The sequence below is a fragment of the Maylandia zebra genome, linkage group LG20 (assembly GCF_041146795.1).
Source record: "Maylandia zebra isolate NMK-2024a linkage group LG20, Mzebra_GT3a, whole genome shotgun sequence".
Lineage (NCBI taxonomy): Eukaryota > Metazoa > Chordata > Actinopteri > Cichliformes > Cichlidae > Maylandia > Maylandia zebra.
The window spans coordinates 31,957,493-31,974,133 of NC_135186.1; the positions used below are offsets into that span (position 1 = coordinate 31,957,493).

The window sequence follows — 16,641 nt, forward strand, 5'->3', positions numbered from 1 at the left end:
TTTATTATTTTTACAGATTTATTGATGATGTTTGGCTTTCACTTCTGGTGGTTATATGCTGCTAAAACTTGGCATTATCATCCAAAGGCAATTCAAAACAAGTATTTATTTAAGAAAAAAAATAAAGGAAAATTGCATATATACATTTGCTCCGGTTGCAATGAACATTCTCAGTATGAGCCATGCGTTCCACCTCATCATCATACTTCATGTTAACATTTCCCACCACTTGTCTAAAATTGGACACCCTGGTGAGTGTGAGCCAGCCTACAACCGGCCCTCCCCTCCTCCCTCAGCCAAGTAACCCACTGGACAAATATAAACCTTTGTGTGAGTCTACAATCAAAAGACAGTGATTATTCTCATTTTAAAGGTGAAGGGGAAGTATGGCTCTTTCTAGATGGTGGTTGCCATGGATTTCTCTCAAAAGGTTTTGGTATAATGGCACATCCCACTTCTGATGTCAGCGCTCGAGGAAGGGGAGGAAGAAGGATTCGAGAGAGAAAGCGAGAGTCGAGGGAAAAGGAAAGGGAAGGAGGGAACGAGGGAGGGAGGGCGAGAGGAGGGGAGGCAGCCTGTTGCTCATGATTATCAAATAGCGTTCTCGTACTCCACAAGCCCAGTGCCTTTGCATAGATGGACCAGAGTTGAAGGAGGTAGCAGCAGTGCCTGAAAATACACTTCACATTTTCCCTCATGTACATTCTTCTCATCGCCTTCAGGCTTCTTCAGCAAACTAACAGCTGCAGAGGAACTGATTTGAGAGCGCAGTGAGTATGGATTTTTTTGTTTACATGTTTTTAAACTTAATGCTTGTTGTATAGAAAAAAACAAACAATACTCCTTAGTTGTAAGTGACACTTTGGGAGTTTTTCTCATTCGTGCGTTCAGTGTTTAAATTCCAAATCATGTATGTAAATAGCTGCTTCCTCAGGCTTGATATTATAACTGTGTGCGCCATGTGCCTACCTGTTAGTGTTTTCGTAGGTCACACTGATGTGCTGTCAGTATTTCTTTTAAAGTAACTTGAAGGGTGCATCAGCAGTGTCAGTTGTAATCAGACTGAGCTAATTAATGGTTTCCTGTGAGGTCCACTTTTCATTGAACGAGGAATTATCTGTCTCGAACAGATGACCGAGACTTGCATGCCCGATGTGCTGCATGTACGCCATGGTAACAAGGGTGCAGCAGCATGACACTGTATGATGTGTAAACATTTACTGAGACAGGGTTCGATGCAGAGACAGATTTTGTCTGGCATGCTCTCTGAGGAGGGACATATATTTGATATATATATACATTATCTTTGCAGTGTCCTTTGAAATGAAAAACACTTTTCAAAATCTAATTTTAAACTGAAAATTGATGCAAGGGAAACTTTTGAACGTGGGAACAACTTCAAGTCCTCAAACAGCGTATCACAGCTTATGTTTCTGTCAGTGAACCCATATGAGATCAGTTCAAACACAGCACATGGTTTCATTCTGAAGATGATTTTAGATAATGGCCCATAATGTGATTAGAGTCCGCAATGCAAATCCCTCTTTGGAGACCTTGGAGCAGTGATATATGATATGTAATCCATCATCCTCTCTCCCTCCACCAGGTAATTGTGACTCTAATGAGATGAACTAATGACTTTTCCTATTCTAATAACTAATAGTGGCTCTCTGATTCTACTCCACAAAAAAGATCCATAAAGTAATTATAGTATGCTTCTCAGGTGCTTTTATGTTTAAGGTGCTTGAGAGACATCTCCTGATCTGCTGTTTCCCTGAGCACCAGTGGGTACCCAAAGAAATCTGCAGCCAGGGCTCGGACTCAATACAAATTGGGCGATGGATGTGCTTTGAAAGTGTAAGTAAGAAAAAGTCCTCGTCTTTCCTTCTGAAGTCTTTTATCTGCACAGACTTGGATGTGAATTTAGTCCATCTTCTAAAACCCTTGGCTCTTTCATGTTCTGATTTGACCGTTTAGGTTTTTAACCAGTTCAAGCTGTGGTAAAATGTAAAAATACAACTAACTTAACCAACACACAGATGTGGTGTCCTTTGACAAGAAAGCTTTTATTTTCTACACTCAGCACTGACCATCAAGTGTCTAATTTCCCACTTAAAGGACAACTGTTAGTTTACAGTCCATTTATACCATCTCATCAGCTTATTTTAAGTTGAGTTGAGTTCTTCTTTTTTCCTTGCTGAGCTTTTAAGCGACTGGTGCGAGCACCTTCTGTCACTTCAGCCTGCAGGGACTTGCGCTGCGCCCTAGTGCAGAGGTCTTTTGAAACACTCTGTCCAAAGTGACAGACAGTCGGGTCTTCTCTGCAGTGAGGTTGTGATGCCTGCACACATGCTCGCTGTCTTTTATCTGCTGCTTGTGAAAAACACATTATTTACACAGCCCTGAAAGATTAGGTGGTCGGATGATTGCAGCTCGACAGGAAAAGGGCAGCAAGAGATGAAAAGTGAGTATCGGTTAATGCACGCAAACGATGCAGAGAACTTAATGTTATGCAATCTTTATATAATCAAGTTAGATGAGCACTCGCAAATGGTGAGAGTGTGCAATCATCCACTCAGGAAAATTCCTGAGATGAAAAAGAAAAACACATGTTGTCGTTATACATCGGATGTGAGTGATGGGTGTAATGTTGAGGTGTTTTGTGTGCTGACTAAATATTGTGTGTCACAGTTTGTCAGGGATCAGAGGACGGGAAGTGCTGAGGCATGATATGGAGCAGTGAGGTAGAAGCCTAGAGAGTCGGTGGGCCGGCTCAGATCGTGTCTGGGGAATAGAGCCCTTTAAAAAGGAAGGACGGGCAGAGGACAGATTGGAAAATAAACTGTGGACAGAAAATGACAGAGGTGTGATGCTTCTCATTTGCTCTTTGTTACACGACATTTTATTCCAAGCGAGACATGAAGAAGTACTTGAATTGCATTTCAATAATTGACTTTTAAGCTTTTAAAACGACATTTTTATAAAATGAAAGGTGGTTTATTTTACAGATACATTTCATTCTGTTGCTGCTTTTCACTCCAGTTGAATTGAACAGTGAACAGGATGAAAAAGAGTAGCCATTAGTGCTGAGATAGCTCATTACTGAAACATATTATCTGCACAGAATACTTCTGTACCTCAGAAGTAGAGAGCAGCGCACTGTGGTGGACCACAGACAGAGTTGGGGAGACATTTATTGCCCTGGAGCTATACTGTAGCTTCTTCCAGGGTTCTTGGCATGCATTAATACCACCCACATCCAACAAAAAAGAAACACTTTTGTTTACAACTATTCCTGCTTGAATTACTGTAAGGAAAGGTCTTCGGGGTAGGATTGCTTCTGGCATGCCTGACTGTTTCAGTGTTTAACCAGATTTCAGAGAGAGAGAGAGAGAGACAGTTGGGTCTTGGCAGCTCTTGCGGTCCATTTCTGGAAACACCATCCTCTTATAGTCCATTAGAGAACAGTGAGCTGTTAAGGGAATAGGAGCAGAAGTGGTTGTTGGGGAGAACAAAAGGAACATTGTGTGGTTTAAATGGTCATTAAGCCTGAGAGGACATGACTGACATGACTTCATTGTCAGGTGACATGCGCTTTTCTGGAACATCTCTATAGAGAGCATTTATTTTACAGCACGTTATTGCTTTAAATATGGTTGAGGGGCTACATGCAAGAAAATAAGACCGAACTCTACACTTTGAACAGCTGCCACTGGAAAGCTTAGAGGTTTCGATTTTCATCAGAAACACTGACAAAAATCCGATACTCATCAAATTACCATGTGTCTGTATTTCACAGAATGAGTCAAGCTGAATTGCAAATCTTTGATTCAGAGACAGATTGGTAAAATCTGTCTTACACAGCACTTCCAGCAATATGGAGATATGCAGCAATAAATAGTCATCGCTAAGTAAACTATTTGTATCTCTTTGCGGGCACAAACACATAGACACTCTTCAGATGTTCATTTTTACTATTAAATTTGAATATGAACCACCCATACTGAACAAAATTCTTTAACACATGCCTCTGCAGGCAGGTAAAAAGAAAATAACAGACAGATCTCAACAGTTACAACACATTTCCTTATTTTTAAAAGCTTATAATTTTTTTTAATTGCTCTTTGATCTTGTGGTCATGATCACTAGTGGGCTCTTTAAAATGATCTCAGTCAATATTGGTGGTATTAAAAGTCTCCAAAGACTCTTGAGGAGGGAACCATGGGAAATGCATGCACAATACTGTCAGGCAACTGAGACTCACAACCCAGTGACTCACCAGGCAATCTGGAGAACATGCCCTGTGGCTTAGCTGTGATAACGCTGGCACAGAAAGAGGCCAGACCTCAGCCGATCTGGTGGGGAGAACAGCCTTCGCTGTCTTTGCAGCGTTTCATCTCTCCTTCTCCTTCTAGACTTTATCCCCCAGAGGAAACATCAGAGGCGCAACATTGCACGGAAAGGAAAACAAAACAAAACAAGAGTTTAAAAAAATGCTCCTGTGACTGCGGAGATGGAAAAGCACAATCGGTTTAAAGGCAAAGTGAGAAATCAAACAGCCTCAAGGGGTTAAGTGTGATTTAATCTAGTAGGAGAGTGGCGTGGGCTTGTGCACATCCACACCGGCGATGCATTGTAGGCGTATTGATAACCTCCACCGCATGGAGGGAGAGTGTGAGAAGAATCAAAAAGGAGGGATTTTGCCTTTTTTGAAAATTTATTTTCATTCTTGTGTTTGGCTTTTGTTTAATGGTACTACTGTTTATTTTGCAGGCAGCGTTTATATTTAAGAAAAGTGGGAAGCGATTGAATGTGAATCTGCTGATGGCCTGCATGATTTCCCTGACTGCACTGGGGTTTTGTTATGATCTGACCTCAGGGGCATTCCACATGTGACGAGTCCAATAAAGCCAAAAATCTATATTATCAGGAAGTTAATGCAACAAGGCAGAGCACTGGAGGGAAAAGCTTCGGGCGGGTTTGCTCTGATTTCAGGGGTGAAAGATGGTGCTGACTGTAATCAGTGGCTCACACAGGCTGACAATGCAGGTGCCTAATAACCATTCAGTTGACACATTCACATCCCCATTTTAGAATCCTTACTCAGAATTTGGCCAAGCAGCAATCCAGGCACTGACATTTTAATTTCTAACTGGCTAACCTGCCTCCCCCTAAATCACTGTAATTGATTAAATTAGTTTGGACAGAGGCCACAAGGCCGTCACTGCACTGGTGATAAAGTGGTGATAAAGTGGTAAACATTTTCCAGTTCCTTCTCTTTCTTATTGCAATATAGTGCTGCTCCTCTTCTCGTGCTCGTCTCTTGTTCTGCCGAAGAGTCTTTGGTAAATGTGCATAAGCTGGCACTCGGAACAGCCTGCATAACTGTGTGATTGCACGTTAGTACACACACACCTCAACCGACACCTAACTGCGTTTTAAAGCCTCCCGCTCTAAATGTGAGAGGGCCAGAAATAGCACAGACGGATTATTAAGTGTGTTTGAAAACAGCCTCTTCAGTATCTGTAGGATAACAGTTACATCAGTGAATTACTGAGTCAGTACAGCATCACTGGGTGACAAATCTTTATACAAAAATGTGAGGAGTTAAATAGTTGCCCACATAAATGTATACTGTTAAGAGTTTAACATTTAATCATGATCTGTTACCTCAGTCAAAAGAAACTAATGCCTCATTGTTATTTGCCCTCCTTTTCAAATTAAAGTAACAGTACGACTTTGGGGTAAATACATGGAATCAAGTCTTGAAATGGGGACACAGTTAGTCAGGCTCATTCCAAAGTTACATAAATCCACATATTGTCCCCCAAAGCTTAGTTTATTCCACTCAAAACATATGACAAGTTAAACTGTTGTCGCCAAAGCATTGTTTCCCCTTCTTTGTCTCCTCATATTAAGTAAAGTTGAACAGTGCCTCTCTGTCACTCCATAATTAACACAGAAACCTCAGAGTGGTATCAGTTTTGCCATTAAACTGAGGACAAATTCTATTTTAAAACGTATAATACAGTAAATACAATCTCATGTAGCAAAGCAGGGTTGAATTTCTGTTTATGTCCACCAGATATCTTTGCCCCCTAGTGGCCATTCATTGGCTAATACAGCTTACCTCTCCAGCGTTGGGAGTTTGCATCTTGCGGCTTTATAGCAGGGCGGATTCACCGAGACCAGTGTGTGTGATCGAGCCAGACACTGGAAGGAGATATCTGCAAATATCGTTCAACGACCAGAATACTATTGTTATGTTTGAATGAGTGGAAATAAACAGTATGCAAATTAACCTACAGCAATATGTAAATGTCACCTCAGTTCATTCTCTTGTAAAGTTATGCAATTGACTATACTAAACATTTACCTCAAGGCAGAGCAACAGCAATAAATATTATCATTGTCATCATCATCATACTTTCTTTACTTATTGTTGTTGTAACAATATTCCTTGAGGTTCATGTTTAGTACATTAGATAAGGAAGCAAACAGAAGCAATAATATCAAGTTAAAATAGGTAAATTAGTAAAAAAAGAAAAGAAAAATATTTGCTGTAACATTAAAGTAGTAATAAGGAAAGTAGGAAAACGCTAATAAAATCTAAACTTTTTCCAATGGCGCTGTTCTAAAAGGGACTAGATACTAAACTAGAGTGCACTATGACAAAATAAATGTTGAAAGACATTTTTAAATTAAGGCCTTATAAAACCCAGAAAGACTTTATTTACAAATGCCTACAGCTGCAGATTCCTGTAAACCCTGAGGCACAGTGCTCTGCGGCCCATAGTTAATAAAAGCTACTGCTTCATGACTTCAGTGCGGCTCAAACTTCAGCCTGAGGCTCGAACAAGCAGGAAACACCATCCAAGTGCGGAAACGCGCATATTTTAATCTATTTAATCATCACACGTTTAAAAAGAAGAATATTAAGGTTTTATTACAAGTCAGTGTGACATATTTAATGGAAGTAATGTTAATGAAAACAGTCTTCTAGGATTTCACTAATATGTTTACACATATTAATATTATGCTCGGTGGAGTTTCCCCGCTGTAGCTTTACAATAGCTGAAAAGTGTGTTGGTGGTAATGTTTCACGCAGCTTTCTTGCTTTCATTTCTACAGTGAGTGGGCTGTTCTGCAGGCAGAGATTGTTTACATATCACTCTGCTTTTCTTATAATTTCACGTATCCATTTGAATCATAATGCAAACAGTCCGAGTGCCTCCTGCTGCAGTAAAGTGCATTGTGATGGTATTCATTTAGTAAGAGTGTACTGCTCAGTATGTTGGCAGGTGAATTGAAGTACTTCTAACAGTGATATGATGATTTTAACTGACCTGGACACCATGACTTTTTTGTCTCAAGCTTCCTTATAATTGAACCTCATAACTTTGTCTGTTGTTTGCATTTTAGTCTTTATCAAATAATAATGGACTTTTCTTTCTCTGCGTGTATTACTAGTCTGTGTAATACTGCTGACTGTACCTTGGTCAGGACTCTGTTGCTAAAGAGATTTTTAAACTTTGCTTTTTAATTAGTTTGGCCGATTGTGTCAAACCTGCACTGGTGCACTAACTTCAGACTCTCTATTGTTTCTGTGAAGGTGACAGTGTGTTGATGGGAGGTTGAGCACAGGGATGTGAGCGGACCGGTAAAGATGACCCTGCTGGCGGGTGACGGCTCTGACTATGACTACAGTGCCCTGAGCTGTGCCTCTGATAACTCCCTCAACCCTCCCCTCCCACAAGAGAAGGAGGCTCACAAGGGAGCCTTCTATAAAAGGGCGCAGCCTGCCCCTGAGCTCAGCACCATCCACGATAACACACTCCTGTCCAGTGCCCGTAAACTCCATGCCATTATCAACGTGGGTGGCCTGCGCTACCAGCTGCCTTGGACCACCTTAGAGGACTTCCCCTTGTCACGTCTGGGCCAGCTGCACCTCTGCAGCAGCTTCGATGAGATTATGCGCATCTGTGATGACTATGATGTCACACACAACGAGTTCTTCTTTGACCGCAGCCCCTGTGCCTTCCGTAACATCCTGACCTTTCTGCGGGCGGGCAAACTGCGGTCCCTCAGGGAGATGTGCGCCCTCTCCTTCAGAGAGGAGCTGCTGTACTGGGGGGTTCCAGAGGAGAGCCTGGAGTGGTGCTGTCGCAGGCGTCTGCTGCAGCGCATGGAGGAGTTTGAAGCCATGGAGAGAGCAGAGGAGGAAGAAGAACTCCTGGAGGATCTGCTGGATTCAGACAGTGGCCACAGGGGACGCGCGGCTGAATCTAGACTCAGTCGGTGCATGGCTAAGCTGAGGGACATGGTGGAGAGGCCTCACTCTGGCCTCCCAGGGAAGATCTTTGCCTGTTTGTCCGTGCTGTTTGTCACCATCACTGCCATCAACTTATCCATCAGCACCATGCCGGCCATGAGGGAGGAGGAGGAGTTGGTAAGTAGAAACGTGGTGTTTGACACAGCACATGAAGATTAAAAATGATATAAAAAAGAAGAGGTTGTAAGGCTACAAAAGCAAAACAAAACGTATGGTTTCTGTGAGGTACAGTTGGGACAACAACAGGTTTTGTCCCAAAGCTTCTGAGGCTCTTACAGCTGATAAATGTGGTTAATATTGTTATGATATCCAATTTTTTCAAAATAGCTGCCCAGAAGACTCAATTTCCAGTGTCTAAAATTAAAGAACTGCTTAGCTATGGTTAAATTAATAATTAACCAATTATCTAAATGAAGACAGAAGAAGCAGAAAAGTAACTTGTGCCTAAATATAGTTCATTTTTGAAGTATTTGTATTAATAAGGAAAAAATGAGAATATCACAAACTTTGCAAATCGAGTCATTTCATTCTAAATTTGACAAACATTTCAAATATAAGAATTCATTTTGAAACCAATATAGTTAAAACAGTTCACCAAAACTTGTACTCTGTTTTAATTTCATTTCTATTTATATATTTTTAATTCATTTTAATGTATTTGTCATTAAAACTGCTTTGCACAGCCACAATACATAAAGAGATGCCACCATACTGACAATGAATATGTGAACCCAGCAGGTTTATGTCGTTTTTTCTATCCATTCTTTTTAAACTGATGTATCCAAAGGGAAAAAAAGAGGTTATGTGCTTTACAAAAACCCCTCAGCCATTAAAGAAAATGCTAATAATGTCACGTCATTTTAAAACCTCATTCCAGTAAGAGAAGGAAGGCTGCTGAGAGAGCCACAATTTTTTCCCCAGATTAGAATAAATGTTTGAAGACGTCTCAGGCTGCTTTCATGAAATGCTTCCATTATTATGTCTGACTTCAATCACAAACATAATTAGCACCCCAGCCTTTTTAGTCAAATCAAAGGAAAATTGAATATCTGAGCCACACACGTAATCTTCTCGCAGAGTAAAGTGCAAACAGGTTGTGAATTAATTAATTGATTTGTCGTGAAAGCTTTTGTGAAAATTAAAAAAGCAGGCTTTTGATAGAAGTGCAGATTGACTGCAAACTCTTTGATTTCCACTGTGGGGGAAAAAGTTTGTGTTGTTTTTTTCTTTCTTTCTGTTTTAAGTTGTTCAGATAATCAAGTGCAGATACAGTAATTGTGGGAAATGGGTGGAGTGCAAAACGTTCGCTCCTGTACAGTGAGACATTAGCTCAGGAGTGAGGGAACTCCAGGCCTCGAGGACCGGTGTCCTGCAGGTTTTAGATGTGTCCTTGATCCAGCACAGCTGATTCAAATGGTTAAATTACCTCCTCAACATGTCCTGAAGTTCTCCAGAGGCCTGGTAATGAACTAATCAAGTGATTGAGGTGTGTTGAGCCAGGGTGAGATCTAAAACCTGCAGGACACCGGCCCTCGAGGCCTGGAGTTGGCCACCCCTGCATTAGCTGCAGATGAGTTAAACATCACCTCTGTCACACTGTTAAACCAATAACTGCCTAAGAAAACGGGGGAGGGGAAAAAAAGAAAAACAAAATTGAAAAAGGAAATGAAAAGCTGCTTGTTGTCTGATTTAGTCACTGATATATTCATCTGACACCCTTGCACTGTATTCTCACTTGAGAGTCTGAATTCATTTGTTTTTAAAATAAAGTGCCAATGATCTCATTCTAACAGCTCCTCAACAAGACGACAAAGCCTTGCATTAAAAGTACACAAGTGTTTCAGGTTATCTGGAGTTTTCAGGTGGTCAGGCCACTTCCTCCTCTGTGGGAGTATGTTTCATAATAATGATATTATTCCCTGATATGGACTGCATTCAGCGGCTATTGCAGTATGTGCTTTTAAATGCTTTGAACCATATTTCAACCACGCACTGAATCATGAAGAAAAATACACTGCTTCTGGAAGTGTGGCGGTATCGTTTTAGACGCTTTGACCTAAGATTTACTGCCTAATGACATTACTTTTTCCCCCATAACCAAAACTGGTGGTTTGATCTGTAATGAGCAATTATTTTTATTTTTTCATTGTCTTGGCTGCCGTGCTGAGGGCTGCAGAGTCCTACCACTGTTTAGCGTTTGAATTTCACACTGAGGTGGCTCCCTCTAGTGATTCGACCTCATCTACATGCTGGTGACCACATTTTGTTTCTTTCCTAAACAGGGGACCTGTTCCCAGATGTGCTATAATATCTTCATTGTGGAGACTGTGTGTGTAGCCTGGTTCTCCCTGGAGTTCACCCTGCGCTTCATCCAAGATCGCAGCAAGCTGACCTTCCTCAGACAGCCCCTGAACCTGATTGATGTGGTAGCAATCCTGCCGTACTACATTACACTAGTGGTGGACAGCACTTCCAAAGGAGAGAAGAGGCTGGGCTCAGGCAACACCTACTTGGACAAAGTGGGCTTGGTGCTGCGTGTGCTGAGGGCCCTGCGTATCCTCTACGTGATGCGGTTAGCTCGCCATTCCCTGGGCCTGCAAACTCTAGGCCTGACAGCACGCCGCTGCACACGGGAGTTTGGACTGCTACTCCTTTTCCTGTGTGTGGCGATCGCACTATACTCCCCCCTGCTGTACTTGATTGAGAATGAAATGGCCACCACACAGGAATTCACAAGCATCCCTGCTACCTACTGGTGGGCTGTCATCACCATGACAACAGTGGGCTATGGGGATATGGTGCCAAGGAGCATCCCGGGTCAGGTGGTGGCTCTGAGCAGCATCCTAAGTGGCATCCTCCTCATGGCCTTTCCCGTCACCTCCATCTTCCACACATTCTCACGCTCCTACGTGGAGCTGAAGCAGGAGCAGCAGAGGCTCCTGCAGAGGAGGACACACTTTCTACTGCGGAGCCGCATGGCCGGGCTAGGCAGCAACCTGTCCTTAGAGAGCGACATGCTCTTTCCTATTGGGTCGTCTGACATGAGAGAAATGGATGACTGAGACTGCAGGACAACTGAGGACATGAGAGAGTGGGTCTAGAATAGAAACCAAGGATGAAGGAGGTAACGCATGGGATTGAATGTGTAACTAAGACAGGAAGAGAGGCTGACATTCGATGGATTGGCTGGTTGAAAGGGGCGTCAAAAAGTGAGACACAGAAGAGACAGAGATTATTTTTTCTTCCCAAAAAATGCAGCTTGATTTGTAGCAGTGTACACTTAAAGAAAATGATGAAGAGATGAGAGAGAAATAAGAACAGCAAAAAAGGATCTCTTTATTAAGCGCATATAAGAGCAAACATAAGTCCAGCTGACAAAAAAGACAAAATACGCATAAACCTCGAGCTTACCGGTGACCTGTAGTGTTAAAACAGTCATATTCTAAAACGTGTTTATGAACAGAAGACATGCCTGAAGAGCACAGTCACAGCTTCACATCATTCAACAACATTGTGATGTTTTTTTTAATCTCTGGTTTCAGTGGATTTGGTGATGTTGTGTGCTCTCGGGACAGTGCCAGTTAACTGAAGATGCTGTTTGCTTTTGTTAAGTCCCAAAGATATAAATTCCTTCCCAACTACAATGTGACCCTTGATCAACTCATTATTTTCTAACTGCTTTGAAAACATTGAAACTTATGTTGGGGTTCCTTAATAATACTGTGGCACAGCCAGCATCTACACATTACTTATGATGTCCTAACTGTCCTTCTTCTACACTTTGGGGTTTATATGCAATTTTTGAACACGTTCTGGAAACAGCATTATTGTGCTTGTAATTACTGCATTTGCTGTGCATAGCTGTTTATAAACTATATCTCACTTTAAATTGGATTTGAGTGGAATCTCTCCTTTTTTCTGTTGATGATTCATTGATGCCTCTTGTTTTAACTTCAACTTTTCACTTTAGAAACAGGGAAAGGAAACTGTTTTACTAAACTGATGCCTAAAGACATCATCCATGGGAACCAGACTCTCTTGGTGAGCTTCTCTTTCCAGACTGTATCAGTTATATTGTTATAAATTTATATTTCATTCTCATCTATTCGGTTACTGATGGTTTACACCAGTGGTTTTCAAACTGTGGGCCATAGGCAGTTTCACTGCAGGTGGCATGTGGACGATTAGGGTAAATATATGCAATGACTGCAGTGAAAATATTGTGATGCTAAATTTATTATTTATTTAGTATTGACTCTCCAATAATACATACAGAAAAAAAACCCAACAATCATATGACCCCCTCTGAGCAAGCACTTTGGCGACAGTGGGAATGAAAAATTCCCTTTTAACAGGAAGAAACCTCCGGCAGAACCAGGCTCAGGGAGGGGCGGGGCCATCTGCTGCGATCGGTTGGGGTGAGAGAAGGAAGACAGGATAAAGACATGCTGTGTAAGAGAAACATAGATTAATGACAAGTATAATTCAATGCAGAGAGATCTATTGACTCATAGTGTGTGAGAAAGGTGACTGAAGAAGAAATACTCAGTGCATCATGGGAATCCCCCAGCTGTCTACACCTATTGCAGAATAACTATGGGAGGATTCAGGGTCACCTGATCCAGCCCTAACTATATGCTTTAGCAAAAAGAAACGTTTTAAGCCTAATGTTAAAAGTAGAAATAGTGTCTGTCTCCTGAAACCAAACTGGAAGCTGGCTCCACAGAAGAGGGGCCTGAAAACGGAAGGCTCTCCCTCCCATTCTACTTTTAAATACTCTTGGAACAAGTCTGCCATGTCAGAGCGAAATGCTCTAATGGGGGTACTGACATAAATACAGTGATGAAACGCCAAGAGGCACAAAGCAGTGATGGACTGTCTGAAGTATTCTAATTAAGTATTTGTCTGTTATATTTATGCGCTTCCTTTTCACCTACTTAATACAGTAATACCTTTCTCTGCAAATTATACTTCTTGCTACATTATAGCCGTCTTACAGCTAGATACATTCTTTATTAATATTTTTCATACAAAATCTACAGATTACAAAATAGAAGAGAAAAAAGGCAGGGCAGTAGCTGCACACTAACCAAGGGCTGTATTTGGAACACCTATACATCTGGTGCAGTTCGACAACAGTTTGGTTGGTTGCATTCAATGCACTCGATCGCTAAAGTGGTTCTAATAAGGTGTTTAGTACGTGCATAACATAGGTTTAAGTAAATTTACCTCGACATCACTCATCTAAAACGCTGGCAAAAAGCCATACATGTCATGCATGCAAGTTTTTAAATTGCCAACTCGCTACATGTGCAGGAAAGGAGGAAAATCATAAACGGTTTCCTTCCCTCTCCGTATAAGAAGAAAGATTACAGGATACTTCTGGGACAAGCCAGCATGTTTGCTTGTATGCGTTTTATTTTTTTAATCGTAGGGGCATTGTTAGTACTTGTAGGTAAACTGAAGTACTTCTTTCCTCAGAGTTTAATGTGTAAAGTTGACAGAAGCCTCCAATTCTGCAGCAGCTGCTTCGATTTAGAAATGCTGCTTCATGGCCAGTAGGTGGCAGCATTTTGTCATCAAATAGAAACATCACAAGCAAGCCTGATCTTTGATTTTCACGCTAACAAAGAGAATAATCAAAATCGAAAATTAGACTACCTCGCATTCTAGTTCAGTGATATTAGGGATTATTTCATGATGTCAGATTAAAAAAATATTCAAACAATTTTTAAGGATCTAAATTTATATTATAGTTAAAATATCTCCATGTTTTTAGGTCAGCCTTTGAAACTTTACATGGAAAATTCAGCAGTATTTGTGTGCAGGGTATGATTTAATGGTGTGAAGTTGGCTCACATCACAAAACGTAACATGTGTCATAGGCTAAACAGTCTCAACCGCCAAGAGCAGGACGAGTAATTGTACAACGAACCGCGTTTGAACCTGCACTACTCAGGTGAGGTGGGGCTTCTATGACATGCCATTCACGCCAATCGGGCAAATCCACAGTGCAAAAACCCTCCCACCAATCAGAGCTTTCACGATGCGGTGAAGTCTCCTCCCTTTCTTGCCTCAAGCACATCCCAGTGTTTTGGTCATGATTTGGTGTTTTTGCTCAGCCTTGTCGCAAACCGGGGGTTTCTGTTACGCGCAAAGCTCGGAGTTTTTAATCAGGGACGTTCCGGTGCTTTTCTTCATTTAGACCGTGTCAGTGAAAAATGTTTCCACAGCTTCAAAGGCTTTCCCCGTCATGACTTCACCGGGCGCTCCCTCCAGTTGAATGGGATCCCTCCTCATCGCCTCTGTGTCACTCGCTTTGGCACCGACTCTCTCTTCAGCTGCCCGTCTTCTCCAAAGCCCCAGTTTTAGGAATCAGTGAAGCTTTTTAGTGTATATCATCAGTTCATTAATGCTTTGATGCCAAATCCTCCGGTCTGATCGACAGAAGAGCGACGCCGTTAAATCTCCGGTAGCCTGCGCTTCACGGTGAGTAAAGCCAACTTGTTGTTTTAGTCGCTTGACAGGCGGACAGACAGGGATTAATAAAAAATGAATGAGCAGTTGGAGCTCAGCCGTGCATCAAATAAGTACAGACAAAGCTTCACTCTTTGGGGCATTAAAACAAACAAACATCTCTAATCTAAATTTACACTCAGCATCTTATTCAGCGTATATTTTTGTAAACAAGTGCTCCTGTTAATGGTGACCAGCAGCTGGTAGTTTTCGCACCTTGTAATAAATTAAACCACGTTGCATCCACACCAGTCTGAAAGTTTATCATCACAGTTTTTCTTGAATAACTAAACTACACGGGGTGTGAGGAGTCTCTCCTCTGCTGTACGTGGCTTCAGGAAATAATCACACCACACCTTTTAGTTGCACATCCTTGATTTTAGGGCCATGGGAGTTTACACAAGTGAAACTTTCTGTCTTTTGCTCCAGTTGATTTATTTATATGAAAGCTGAAATGAGTTTAGATTCATTACATATATGTGTGTATGTATGTATAGTAGGATTTTGCTTGTTCACTCGTCATGACACATATTTTCCCTCTCAAATTCCCCCACACAGTTTAAAGACATGACTGTCATATGCTTAGGATTAGTCTCTCCCACTCAACATGACTCAAAAGGTCTAAATATTGACTCTGTTGTGGTGTAGTAGCTAATAACTGAAAAACTAGGTGTGCATATTTCAAAGTTATTGTACAATCTGTAACATAACGTTGAAAGCCATGCCCCTGAGAAGTTGTAGTTTCAGTCCATAATGTTTAACATTGTGATTAGTCATTGGCTTGCATTTAGTGTACACATCAGTCCCGACTCTCGGCCAATGGCTAGGATCTGCTAACCTAGCCTTTGTGTCAAAAATTAAAACCGATTTAGTGTCTAGACGAGATTTTCTTGCAGACACTTAAATATTGGTCTCTCAGTTCCTGCAAGACGTCACCGTGCGGCATATGTGTTATCATGGCTGTTGAGATATGACAGCTGGCACAGCCCTTGTGCTCTCCACACACACACAGTTAAACCTGCTGTACCACTATTGCAGTGTGTTGTCGCAGCTTTTTGGTCTGCCTAAGATCGCAATATTGTATATAAACATTCAGCTTATTTTCTTTCTCTCACTCTAATCCTTTCTGAAACCTCAAACATTTCTCGGGAGACATATTTCAGTGACATGCGTGGAGGTTTAATGATAATAAAATTGCTGTTACATTTGATTATCAGTAGTGCATTAGACTAATCCTCTACAGATTTTCTAGTGTTTTTTTCCCTCCCATGTCTGTGTGTGTGTGTGTCTATGTGCGTGAATGTTTAGTCTTTTCCTGAAAGCATTAAAATGCTTGGCAGCAGGCAGAAAGAACATATTATTTCCCATGTGTTCAATATAAGTTGATCCAGCAACACGCAAGCTGATGCTCGAGATGAAGCAGGGCATGCTTGATCATTTCTGTTAACCACTATCTTCTCTCCTCATAAGTGTTTTCAGCTAATGTAAATACGGGTCAGATGTTGCCATTTTCACTATTATTAGCATGCTTCCTGCAACCAGTGAGTGAGAAGTGTTTCTCAAAGTGGTACGAGATGGTCCATTGTGATTTCTAACTGCCAGATTTCAGGCTCTGCAGAGGGGACCTAATGCTCCTTGGAATCCCATGAATGTCTTCAGTGAAAGCCATAGATGTTTATGTCAACTCCAATGAGACTAGTGGAAACTGGCTCTTGAGGCTGAAATTCCTGCTAATTGGCAACGTGGATGTGGACTGGCCGCTTTGTTCCCTCTTATACTGGAGTGGTTTGTCT

General features: G+C 41.5%; 2 protein-coding genes and 1 long non-coding RNA gene across 9 annotated transcripts in view; 2 read left to right on the forward strand and 1 right to left on the reverse strand.

Annotated features, from left to right (window-relative positions):
• Positions 1–524: 524 nt before the first annotated feature.
• kcng1 (potassium voltage-gated channel, subfamily G, member 1) lies at positions 525–12,200 on the forward strand. 2 transcript variants are annotated; one of them, XM_004560309.3, is made up of 4 exons: positions 525–770; positions 1,724–1,857; positions 7,613–8,449; positions 10,615–12,200. In XM_004560309.3, the coding sequence occupies exons 3-4, from the start codon at positions 7,667–7,669 to the stop codon at positions 11,392–11,394; spliced, it is 1,563 nt and encodes a 520-aa protein (XP_004560366.1). In that variant the 5' UTR covers positions 525–770; positions 1,724–1,857; positions 7,613–7,666; the 3' UTR covers positions 11,395–12,200. The 2 variants fall into 2 exon arrangements, with proteins under 2 accessions (XP_004560366.1, XP_076734662.1); XM_076878547.1 differs by lacking the exon at positions 525–770 and having other exon boundaries at positions 1,543–1,857.
• On the reverse strand, positions 2,936–6,023 carry LOC106674600 (uncharacterized). The gene is made up of 2 exons (XR_001341558.2): positions 4,280–6,023; positions 2,936–3,472 (listed from the first exon to the last, which is right to left on the reverse strand). It is a non-coding gene; the product is annotated as an uncharacterized LOC106674600 (long non-coding RNA).
• A 2,190-nt stretch (positions 12,201–14,390) lies between the features above and the next one.
• Positions 14,391–16,641, forward strand: part of src (v-src avian sarcoma (Schmidt-Ruppin A-2) viral oncogene homolog) — a 30,429-nt gene continuing 28,178 nt past the window's right edge. For 3 of the 6 annotated variants that reach the window (XM_004560307.5, XM_004560306.5, XM_076878143.1), the window contains exon 1: positions 14,392–14,821. The gene's annotated coding sequence lies outside the window, so the exon portion shown is untranslated. Of the gene's footprint in view, positions 14,822–16,641 lie in introns of all 6 variants that reach the window. The other 3 variants (XM_004560305.5, XM_014407460.3, XM_004560308.5) reach the window with 2 other exon arrangements.